The 12,373-nt window shown below is 45.0% G+C and overlaps 1 protein-coding gene across 20 annotated transcripts in view; it reads left to right on the top strand.

Annotated features, from left to right (window-relative positions):
- foxp1b (forkhead box P1b) overlaps nucleotides 1-12,373 on the top strand; it is a 158,961-nt gene that overhangs the window by 134,664 nt on the left and 11,924 nt on the right. For 15 of the 20 annotated variants that reach the window (XM_080302089.1, XM_080302083.1, XM_080302085.1 and 12 more), the window contains 7 exons: nucleotides 3,028-3,232; nucleotides 3,394-3,470; nucleotides 4,094-4,195; nucleotides 5,793-5,962; nucleotides 6,354-6,423; nucleotides 6,624-6,790; nucleotides 9,410-9,834. In XM_080302089.1, the coding sequence (XP_080158215.1) occupies nucleotides 3,028-3,232; nucleotides 3,394-3,470; nucleotides 4,094-4,195; nucleotides 5,793-5,962; nucleotides 6,354-6,423; nucleotides 6,624-6,790; nucleotides 9,410-9,554 (936 nt within the window). In that variant the 3' untranslated portion in view covers nucleotides 9,555-9,834. Of the gene's footprint in view, nucleotides 1-3,027; nucleotides 3,233-3,393; nucleotides 3,471-4,093; nucleotides 4,196-5,344; nucleotides 5,467-5,792; nucleotides 5,963-6,353; nucleotides 6,424-6,623; nucleotides 6,791-9,409; nucleotides 9,835-12,373 lie in introns of those variants that run through there. The other 5 variants (XM_080302094.1, XM_026168892.2, XM_080302093.1 and 2 more) reach the window with 3 other exon arrangements.

Raw genomic sequence — 12,373 nt, 5'->3', positions numbered from 1 at the left:
CTCTCAATGTGTTTTATGCCGTAAAGCCTTGTGCTTAATCCCTATCCTATAGGGGCAAAGGCTTAACATATGGCATTTAAGTGTCTCTATTTTGTCATGCTTAAGAGGGGGGCTCAGCAACATATTTCAGTCTGTATGACAGTTAATTCAGAGAGCCCAATGAGCAAAGATCATTTTACTGCAGGGCGTGAGTGTGAAATCATGCACACACGAGCACACAGATGCACAATATACATGCAGGAGTGCCGTCCCTCGGCAGCCTCACAGCTTGGATCATTTATTTACAGTCAGCGAGGTAGCTATTGACATCCAGAGGCAGCGTGTGCGCTCTACAAAGCGCAGCCCGTCAACATAAAGCGCGCAGAGATGTTGAATGACAATAAGCTGTCTGTAAAGCTGCGCCTGTGTCACGCGCTCTGATTGTGTAGATTAGAGTGGAAAACGAGGCCTCTGACATGGGGACATTTGTATATGAAAAGTGGTAGGGTCTGCAGATAGCATCTCGAGTTTGCTACCTCTCCTCTCTCCCCGGGGCCCAGCAGAATGGCTGTGTCAGAGCTCAGCGTTAACACTCTCGAGGGGGCGAGCTGGGTTTTTATTCAAATAAATAGACTCCCAGCTCCAATGCCACTTCGCCCGCTGTGAGCTGCTGTGAAAAGCTTGGATAAATATACGTGACTTTAGCTGGGCAAGTGACGGACTTACACAGGTCAGGGCCAAAGGTTCCGCCGAGGTTTTAAGTGTAGATTGCAGCATCAGATGCATCCACAGAGAAGACGCAGAATGAAAGCATTCTTAGAGCTGAGTGGAAGCAGAGCTTCTCTGAAGAAACAACGGTATCTGCTTCCAGTAATTGCTAGTTTTGCTTTTCTGCTGCTCTGGACTGTTGAATATAAAAATGGCATGTGTAAGTAGCCTACTGTCACAGCAAAGTAGCTCAGATGAACTCGCTGGTTTACATTTAGTTATAATTAAAGACAAACAAACTGATGCTGTGCATTCGCAGCGACAAATGAATGGGATTCATTTTATTCTTGTGAGGTGGACGAGGGTGGGGGTAAGATCAAAACAAAATGTGCCACATTAGCAATGCGTGTGTCTGCCTGTGTGTGTGTTTGTATTTGCCTCTGCATGTGTGGGTGGGTGTCTGCACACGGTGTCACTAAGCATTCTTGTCAGAAATCTGACCTTTTACGCCATACATAATTAAGGAGGGACTTTTTGTTTATTTTCTTTAGCAGCTTGCCGAGTCAAAGCCAGTATAATTAGATCACCAATTACCATTTAATTAATTTCAGTCTGAAGTCTCATTTTGTCTAGGCACTGGAGTGAGCCCAAATGGTGAGGCAAACAAAGGCAAGGCTATTACCAGCCTGTCTGGCCTATTGTTGAAGCCTCTCTGTGTTTATGGCCAGGGAATATGGATGAAACATGAAACAAAGCCTGCTAATCCACAGGAAGAGAAGTCAACACCGCAGCCCCGTTCTATTGATAGCATTGTGTCAGAAACACGCAAACCCAAGTGTAATTTATTTTGTTCATGATTTAGAATAACACGTCTTCAGCTTCTGTTGGTGAGGATGTAGTCCACATTCATGCATCCATCCAGAAATCCAAATTATTTGGGCAGACTCTGCCAAAAAGGCAGAGTTCAGCCTTGCAAACATAAATACACATTGTGAGGATGTGGGCACAAGTCTGTTAAAATAGGAGATTTGCACTACACAAATGTCACTGGTTTTGTTTGGAGCAGTTTGCAACTTAATAATGAGAGGGGTGTGTGTGTGTGTGTAAAACAAGTTGTAATTTAAAATGAAATCAAAGGAACAGTGCCGAGTTCTGGGGATAGAGAGTTAAAAATGTGATTGGTAATTGGGCAGCTGAACAGAATTTACGCGTTTGCATAGAGTCAGATGTTAGAAACCATCATCACCTTGTCAACATTACGAGCAGAAATCACACATTTGATCCCTCGTAATCAACATGTGATGTCACAGATGAGATATTTCCAGCCCCACTGTCCTTTCTCCAGCTCTTTAGTTCTCTTTCTCCATTTTCTCTCTTCATTTTTCTTCTTCTCACAGTCTGAAGTCATGTTTAATTTGGAAAGTGGCCTCCTTCGGCAAATTAGCAATTAGAACAATTTTGCAGGAATATGTATATGTGTCATTAGTTTTCCTGCCAATTAATAGCTGGAGCAGGGGGTCAGGCTAGAATTTTCCACTTGACTGCTGTATGGAGGTTTGGCAGTTGGTTCGGAGCTGCCACAGCTGCTGGAAGCCATGCTATACCTTTGGAGCACTCGCTGTAATTAGTTTACCTTGTAGCCATTATTACTTAAATACCTCCTTCGCCCTAACCCACACATCCCATCCACAGACACAGACCTCAGTGATGAAACCAAGTATTCTCTACAGAAGGCTATGTGTGAAATACCATGTGTCCGTCTTTACCATTGGCCATCATGGCCCTCATAATGGAGGTCAGTCAGATACAGTAGTTAATCATCAGATCACCTCCATAAGCAGCTCCTAATTAGAGTCTTCACAATACAATTTCAGCTTATAATTAGCCCAGATTGGCTTCTTCCTCTGGCTGCCTTATTAGCGGGGCTGCTCAGCAGTAGGTGAGAATCACACTGTCATTTTTCAGAGCTGTACAGGCTGCCCTTCTTCCCTCCACAACTCAAAACTCATGGGTTACCATGCTGGAGACCCTCAGCGGGTAGATGAAGTGGAGGGGGGTGTTTGTCCAAATGGGACAAAAGCTCCAACAAAGGCGATGAAACAGAGAGCTGGGAGAAGGCCTGACATGGCAGCAAGAGAGGGAGGGAGGAGAGGTTTGAAGAGTGGGGGCGGTGCAGGAGCGGGGCTCCAGGGTTGTTTTCCAAACATTTAGCAACCGTTCATGGATCATCTCAGGGCCCAATTACAATTAAAGAGGAGGTATGCATAGTCAATGAGGCGGCTAAGACACGGGGGTAATTAGGAGACTAACTGAGCTCTGTCTGTCTGTCTGTTCTTCTAGCTCAACCTAGTGTCCAACGTCACGTTGTCCAAGTCGGCCCCAGAGGCCTCTCCTCCTCTGAGCCTTCCCCAGACCCCCACCACACCAACAGCACCGCTTACACCCCTCTCCCAGACCCATTCTGTCATCACAGCCACAAACCTCCACAGCATGGGCCCTATGCGACGGCGATATTCAGAAAAGTACAACATGCCCATCTCTCCAGGTACTGCAGAATGCTCACACATAGTACTATATATACATGAAGCTGTCATCTGTTCTGCTAAATAACTGACGTGTTTGTTTTGTTACGTTAGGCTGTAACTTGTGTTATCGACGGCTGATAGGACACGAATGTTGACACTTGTGTTTGCTCTCTGTGTACAGATATCAGTCAGAACAAAGAGTTTTACATGAATACAGACGTAAGACCACCATTCACGTATGCCTCACTAATAAGACAGGTAAGGAACTCTCACTGATTTCTTCTTTGTGATTTAGTGAATAAAAACTTTCAACTCCTCCGTCCGGCTGAAACTTTTGTCTACACACTCAGCAGTTAAGAAAAAAATGTTCATGTTTTGCTACATGTGAACACAATTTAGACAGAAGAATAGATAAATCATCTCGAAACGACTGCAAGAATGCATTCAGGATTCAAAACACAGCCGCACATGACAAAAATGTTTGATTAAGCATTTCAGTGACTGTAATTATTACCAAATTCATTTCACACAACAGTGGGGATGAACCTGTTTTAAGATGGCCAGTCAATTATCGCTCGACTGCAGTAATCTGGGATCTCAGGAATTAATCTGAGCGGTCCATAATTGCTGCCCTGTAATCTGCCTGAGAAATGTTTTCACTTGCCCTTCATTTACACCCGCAAAAGAAAATATATTCAAATCTGCCGTTTCGAATAAAAAGTGCATTACACTTCTAGGAACACTTTACATAGACGGGTTCTCGTTTGGTTTTTTTATGGGGGTTTCTTCAGGAGAACGCACACAAACCTGCATGCCTTTTGTGAATTATTAAATGTATTGTGAAGGGAGCAAAGCTGAAAATGTTTGTTTCTGTCATCCAGGCAATCCTCGAATCTCCAGAAAAGCAGCTAACACTAAACGAAATCTACAACTGGTTCACACGAATGTTTGCATATTTTAGGCGCAACGCAGCAACGTGGAAGGTAATTTTTTTTCTTTCTTTAATTCCTCCTAATGTCTTTAAACCAACACGGGAGAATAAAGAGTCATTGTGTAGATGTTAGGTGGACTTAAATGATAGTCGTGCATAATAAAATGTAAAAACAAAACTTAATCCAAATACATAACAATAGCCTACTTATTCGATTCAAATGAACCACCCTTTAAACAAACATGTGAACCAGACAGAGCAGGCCAGGGGAGGAATATATGCATTTGTGTAAAAAAATTAAAAAAAATTTTTCAAAACAGTCACCCTGTAATGTGTGTGGATATTCTGATGGTGGGTGGCATTAGTTTAACATAGCAGTGCTCTGCCAATGACTCCTGGCTGAGCCCCTCACACTCACTTCAGAAGGGAACACTCTGTTTTCCACCAGGCCGCAAGCACACGTTCACACAGACACACACAAAACAACAGAACAGTAATGACTGGAGACAGAGAACGTGAGATTTGAATGAGAAAGGCAGTGATGAAGCAATGAAAGCCTTTTCTGAGCCACAGAGCAGCTCACACACACACCACCATGCTGCTGCACTCCCGTCCCCCATCACCTTCCACACATACTGACAGCCTTTCCATAGGGGCACATTGGTGTTATAAACACTGGATTCCTCTCCGCACACACATTTAGAACATACACATGCACTCAGCATAGCTCCTGTAAAAAGGTCGACTTTCTGAATAATTTGGACTGAACCCTCGATTTATGTTCGAAAAGCCCTTTTTTTCTTTCTCACTTTGTAATGGGAAATGCCGACGCAGAATGAGCCTAACGTTTTCTCACCAGTAACAAAGTAGTGATTAAAATGTTCGGTTTCTATATTTTGTTGGTGTAATTTGTTCTGATTGATCAGAAGAGGCAGCTTTAAAAAGATAAGGGAAAAAAGGGGATGTCTTAAGAGTATCGCCATGGAAATGAGTAAATATTTATGTGCTGTTTAAGTCATTTGAAACTTCAGACCATTTACTGCCCGTAACCCTCTGCTTTATTTATTGGTTTCATTCAAGTTTCATCCAGAGCCTGTCACAATATTTCTACTATGAAATGAATTTTTTCTTCCCATGCAGCCATGTTTACTGTACTGATAGAAACCCTTTTTTTCTCTCTTTGTTTTTACATCAACTGCAGAATGCAGTCCGGCATAATCTTAGTCTTCACAAGTGTTTTGTGCGGGTAGAAAACGTAAAAGGGGCTGTGTGGACAGTGGACGAAATAGAGTTCCAAAAGAGACGGCCTCAAAAGATCAGTGGGTAGGTTTGGCCCTGTTGAGCCCTGCCTAGCGTCTGTCTCAGCGCTGACTGATGGGAAGAGTCTGCTGCTGCTGCTGCTGCTCCATCTCCATTGTCTGTGTGCCATACCATCCAAAGTCCCTGCTTGCTTTGGCGTGCCTCCCCTTCATGCTTTTAGAAGCCTTTTGGTGATGCCTCATAACCCACAATGGCTTATTTTCATTTTGATCCTCACCCTCTCCCCTCCTCCCTGTGTCTGTGTGTCTGTCCGTCCGCTGTCTTTCCTGTCGATCACTGCATCTGCATCTGGCTGTCGCCTCCCTCCTCCCGCTGGTTTGCTTTCCCAGGGTGCCATTCGCACCAACCTCTCCCTGCATAAGTGCTTTGTGAGAGTAGAGGATGAGTTTGGGTCCTTTTGGACTGTTGATGATGAGGAGTTTAAGCGCGGTCGCCACATACAGCGAGGCCGCCCTCGGAAATACGCCGTTGATGAGAACTTTGACGAGCTGCTCGTACAGTAAGCACTTCCGCCTGCCCTGCAAACTCCAGTGGTCCCCGCCCCACTTGCATGCCTCCATCCCTCCCCCTCCCCCCACCTCCCCTCAGTGTTGCCATCATGCTTTTTGTGTTAAGCTCGTCATCCATCATGCTTCCACAAGATCTGCCTCCATCAATCTGTTCTTCCTTCCCATGACATGCAAAGTGTTAGAGATAGTTGTGTGGTATTGTCAAGTGATTGAACGTCTTAGAACTGTAGCCTTAATATCCACATTACTACAGCAGTAAATTTGTTAAGTTCTTATACAAAGTGCATTGATTTCTTTTTATGAAATAAGATACTGTATCTGAGGAATGCATGCTAGCTGAGACACGAGTCTGTGGTTGTAATTGAATTTTTCTGTTTGCAGAAGTCCAGCCTTAGTGAAGAACATTCAGACCAGCTTGGGCTATGGTCCGACCCTCTCTGCTGCCTTCCAGGTAAAAAAGAAGTGACTTCATCTCAAGCTGCCTCGCTCAGAACTTTGAAAGGCAGGAAGGAATAAGCGTTTCACTGTGTCACATGCACGTAGTCTTTGTCTTTAGGATGATGTACTCGCATAAAAGAGTGATGAGAAACTGAGAAAGTGCTGACAACTGGCTTCCGTTTCACATTTAATGCTTCGGGCTTTGCTTTTCAGGCTTCAATGGCAGAAAACAACATACCTCTATACACTACTGCTTCCATTGGAAGTCCCACCCTCAATTCCCTGGCCAACGCCATCCGTGAGGAGATGAATGGAGCAATGGACCATGGAAACAGCAACGGCAGTGACAGCAGCCCGGGACGCTCGCCCCTGCCAGCTATGTGAGTGGCACACGCGCTTTCTATCTTCACCGCAGTCTGTGTAAGAAAAGTGAAGAGAGAGGAAAATTTTTTTGAGCTGCTTATTCCACTGAGACCAAAACTCTTCAAATAGACAAAAAGTAGTGCCAGTGCCCACCCAAAAGGCTCTAAAGTGACCTAATGCATGGCAATAGATCAAACAGAAGGGATTGCCAGAGGTACAATAAATAAAGTGGAGAGGGGGATATTGGGGTGGCGTGTGGGGTCACGGCCAGTGCTGTGGCAGGCCTCCCTGCCGAAAAGGAAACTCCACCTTTTCAAAGCTTCCATCACCAGAGCGGCCGGGAAGAGAAGACCGGAGCCCCTCTGTTATTTTAACAGCGAGTTTATGAACTCTCCTTTATGCGTCCTGCTGTCTGTCTGAGCCCCGCCATCATCGGCCCTTTCACTTTGTTAAAATATTTACAAAATGCCAGCACGCAGAGTGACACAGCTGCTGGCTCCGACAGTGCAACATGAGCCGCAACACATCTAGAAACGCCTCTGAAAGAAAAACAACACAAAAAGCATAATTAGTCTGGAGGACATCATCCAAGATTCTCATGTAGGAAAGTTGTGGTCGGCCTGGAAACCGCAGCTCCCCGTTCACTTGTTGTATGGGAGTGTCTGCTAAGTTGTTTGAAGCCTAAAATAATACAGCACACGCTGCATCGTTTCCAGATGTGGGGGCAGACCACCGATGTGCAGCAGGGGTAGACTCAGGGATGGCCTCCTGAAATGTCTGAGCTTGGGGGAAATTCTGCCTAAAAACAAAAAAAGGTGCAGTAATAAGCTCCTGGCCAAATGGAGGAAAGTGCCATCCTTAATCACTGTGAACATAGCTCTGAGCATGGCTCTGGAACAGGAAAGGCAGAGACAGGATGGGTGTGCTGGCCTAAAGGCAGCCTGCTCTCCCTCTACCCCTCTGCTTCTATCTTTAGGCTGACAAAGCTCACGACTCCTTCTTCGTAATTATGTCTATAAGCTTTGTGCAAGTACAAAACGAGTTAAAACTGTGTTCTTTTGCTTTTAAAGAACTTTATTCTCTTATTAACAAAACACACCTGGCTCTTTACGTCTCTTTACGTCTCTTTATGTCTCTTTATGTCTGTGGATGGAGCATTTAATGCTGCGGTTAATTCAGTCCCTGGTTTTCTATACTGCTCTGACTTACCCTGTCCGAATGCGAGTCCATCACCGCTGTGTAGTAACATGTGCTGTCCACATGTGCCAGGGAGCTGCTGGTTGACAGGACACAGCTTTTTTACCACAGTGAAGAAACCAGAGCACTTCTCTTAAACAGCCAGATGAGAGTCAGGCATCCAGAGAAGGCTAATTATAAGCAAAGTGTGGAATCAGCATGCAGTTCAATGGCATAATAATAACAATTTCATGTCTGCCCCGCAGCCACAGAGTCAGACCTGAGGCAACAGCACTTGTGGAGTTACTTTGATGTGAAAATGATAGAAAAGCTGACTTTACTTTTCCCCCCTTTTTTATAATTTACACCAAAATATGTCAGCTCATTAGCATACGAGTGCTTCCATCACAATAGCTGCAAATCACACAAGACGTCCTGGTGTGAATAAATCAAATGTGGGCCGTGGTGATGAAGAATGTGCCAGTTGTCCCTTGTTGTTGTAGTAAATGAGCCCGGCGCCTCATCCTGACATCGCTCTACCTCCGCTACAGCAGCCTGGCACCGCAGGTTAGAGCGGCAAGTCCCCTGCAGCTGCTCATAATGTTTTTTTTCCCTCTCTCTCTGCCACAGCCAGGCCTCCTCTCCCCCTGTGCTTTCTTCCTGCTCTGTTTCTGTAATGAGAAATTTGGCAGATCTCATCTCTTTAGTGGCTCTTTTGCCCAGGCTGTGAGCTGGAGGGGCGGGCGCTCATGTTTTTGCCTTGTTTACAAGTGACAGCGTTATTATTCTCATAAGGGCTCTGTTTCTTATCACGGTGTTGTGCCGAGTGCGCCGGTGCCGCTCTCCCCGCACGCCTTTCCTGCCAGCGCTTTTCTTCCCTTATTGACACTTGCTTGAAAATATGCATTAATTCTGGAGTTTAAAGCATGTATGGTGGTGTCTGGTCGCTGTGTTTGCTTGAAGTTGATTAATGATAGAAGCCGGCTCGGGGTCGTCCTCTGGAGACCCGCCTCGCAGGTTGTGCATGTTAACGAGCAGGAAGAGGAACACACAGCGCGCCGCTGATCCTCCGCCACCAGGAGGCTGACAACGGCAGCCTCACTCGCTCCGCAGAGTCCATTCTCTCCTCTGCTCGTCTCACGTTGTTAATCTTCCTCATTTATCAATTCTAAGTGAATACCCTGTTGTCGGTTGCCATGAAAATAAAAAGCCTGCAGCTTTGCCGGGATTGGAATACCTCAAAAGAAAGCTGAAATTATCAACAGTGCCAGTGAGGCTCCCACTCACAGCCTCGCTGAAGCCAGACATTTGTTTTTGTTCCCCTGCCTCTTCCTTTCTAAACAGAATCGGCACAGCTCGTATCACCCTGGGCCCGATTGTGTGAAAGGTTGGAAAAGAATACGGAGGAAAGTTAAGGATAGCGGACTGTAAGTTTTTCTCCTCTTCTCCTTCTCCTCCAGGCATCACATCAGCGTTAAGGAGGAACCACTGGACCCCGAAGACCACGACGGGCCCCTCTCCCTGGTAACGACTGCCAATCACAGTCCGGATTTCGATCACCACAGAGATTACGATGACGAGCAGGGGCACGACGACATGCTGTAAGGCTAGCGCCGCCCACCTCCCTCCCCAGCCTCAGAGGCCGAGGCAGTCCGGGTCATTCGGGAGACAGAAACGCTCTGCAGATAACAAACACTGAACTGCAGTCTCAGCCACTGATGACAGCTCGCAAATGTCTCCAAGTTGACTTTTTTTTAGTGCCATTAAAATACATAGCAAGAACACACATGAGAAAACACAGATGCTGCCCCCACATGAGGGCTCTTTTTTCCCTCTGATTCCTTTCTACTTTTGATTTAAGTAGCGCTTAAAACGTGAAAACAAACTTTGTTTCTACTCATCTGTCGGACAGACTGTATTTTTTTTTTTTTTTGGTACGGGAGGGGGGGGTGCGACGTGTCCGTGCTATGGGATAACCCTTGCCACGCAGCCAGGACGGACTGCACTCAACGGACTGCAGAAGAGGAGGGGGGAGGTGTTTGTCTCCCTCTCCACCCTCCCCCACGCTCTCCCCCCCCCCCCCCCCCCCCCATTCCCTCTCTCAGACACACATCTGACCAGAAACTGAAAAGAGAGAGAGGGAGAATGACTGACGTTTAATTTACACCGTGTGTATGTGTGTACGTGCGAGAGAGAGCGCGAGTGCGGACTTCTGTTCATTGTCACTGCCTTCAACACTTCTCATTGGTTTAATCCCTTCTACGGCGGGAGGGTTGTTTTTGTGCTTTTGGTTTGTGTTTTTTTGGGGAGGGGAGGGGGGGTTTAAAAAGTTATGAAATATAACATAATGTGTCTTCTCCATCATTCAGTGCTGTTCTAGATGTCTTTTTGTTTTTGTTATTGTTTCTTTGAACTGATCAGACCTCATGCCCATGCTGTGGAGATTCTGTGTGGTCAGCACTTAATGATGAATGTTTATCATTTCTTTAAACACACTCACATGAAGCAGAATGTCGCATACCAACTAGTATTTTTCTGTCATTTATTCCTCAATCTTGCCACACACAAAAAAAACCACCACTCTGATGTGTAGCCCGCCCCCCACTCCACCCCACCCCAACCAGACCCCCCTCCTGCTCATGAAGTCCATTGGCAATGCACTACTCATAATGAAGGCTCTCTCCACGCATCAATGAAGTTTAATTTAAGATGCGAATGAATGACAGAGAAATCATGCAGGTTATGATTTATCCTTATGAAATTATACTTTAAAACAGCCCCTCACGGCCGAGCATGCTGAGCTGCAACAGAATTTCTGATCACTTACAAGCTCCGGGTTTTTTAAAGCAAAATGAAAATGTCAGGTGTGCACCAGCGAGATAATGATTTAGACCAACTAATTGTGATTCCTGAACACAACTGTCATTGTTAATCAAACGTGTCTGCTTTTCCCCCCTTTTTTTCCAAGCTGTAATTTCATTCAGGGCTCGGAGATAAACGTGCATTCCCTGTAGTTTTATTTGTATCACGCGCATGACTAGTTTTAAGTTTCGAGTGTTAATAATTGCACACCGGACGAACGGCTCATTTTCTTTCATTAAGGGAACAAATCCCCAAGACCTGCAATAAGCGTTGCACATTCCAGCATTTGACAGTCATCGTAAAAGGGCCCAAACATACAGCACATACCATTTTATGCGAAGGTGGATGCTTCGACGTTCGGTGTCGCCCAACAAAAGTCTGTTGGGAATCCACGGGAAAAACTTCCAGCTTTGCTGAGAAGTTACATTTTAGACATGCTGAATTTCAAGACTGCAATCAACCACTTTTAATCTTTTTATTTATTATTAGTTTTGGTATTATTTGATGTTTATTTGGCTTTTTACTTTTGTTAATGTTGTTGTTGATTTGTATTAATATCATTCTGTGCCTACCAAAGATAAACTACAAAGTCAGTGATGTGTTTTCCATGCAATAGCAGATCAGGCCAAATATCTCTCCTCCGTTCTTTCGGTAGCGGCGGTGTAGCCGGCGGCAGATTGAATCGAAGGGGGGGGAGGAAAAAAAACGCTCCTCGCACTGGTGTTTTCATTCATTATTAAAAAAACAGCAAACAAACAAAAAAACCAAAGGGGTGGAGCTGCATCGAGGTTTTGCAGTGACCAAATCTGAACGGGAGGCACCGACAGTCTGACTACACGATGACCAAACTAGGGAAACTTCTTATCTTTGGGCCAGTGAGCTGGGAAAGGGGAGCAGATGACACATGCAACATTAGAGCGTATGTAGATAAAACATATACCGGTTAAATGGGAAAAGCTTTGCAGAGAACAATGTGAAATGGATTCTGTGCTTCAACTGGACCACACAAATGATTCAGTGTTTCTCTTCTTTTATTCCTTTACCTGTGTGTATCATTTAAAATGATTGTATGCCACTTTTTTTTTTTTTTAGGGATTTTTGTTGAGATTGGCAAGACTTCATGATTGTGTTTAGTTTCTGTCAACTTATTACTTTTTATATTAAAAAACACTCCTGTCAACTAATAAGCTGGGTACAAGGTACTTTATGGCAGTTATTGTTATTGTTATTATAATTTTTTTTCCTCTAACTTCACCGCTCATTAGCTAAAAAGGAAAAAGGGCAATCTGTGGCTTCCAGAAAATGTATTTAATATCCAGGCAGCTGTGGGATGGGTCAGTTACATCCAGGCTCAGGACCGTGAGAACAGGGGCCGAGCTCATCCACAACCCCCCACCCCCCAGTCAACCGGCTGGTTTGTTTGGTATTCAGAAAGGAGGGAAAAGTGCCGGTCGGTTAGATCATTCTCAGCATGTGTAGCTTGACATTACTAAAGATAACAGCATGAGAAAACCGTTAGGATGCAAACCTCAGTTCAAACCTATAGGGAATGATTCAATTAA

The sequence above is a fragment of the Astatotilapia calliptera genome, chromosome 5 (assembly GCF_964374335.1).
Source record: "Astatotilapia calliptera chromosome 5, fAstCal68.1, whole genome shotgun sequence".
In the NCBI taxonomy this organism is placed as follows: domain Eukaryota; kingdom Metazoa; phylum Chordata; class Actinopteri; order Cichliformes; family Cichlidae; genus Astatotilapia; species Astatotilapia calliptera.
Note: the sequence above shows the minus strand (reverse complement) of the source record. Positions and strands in the feature narration are given on the sequence as shown.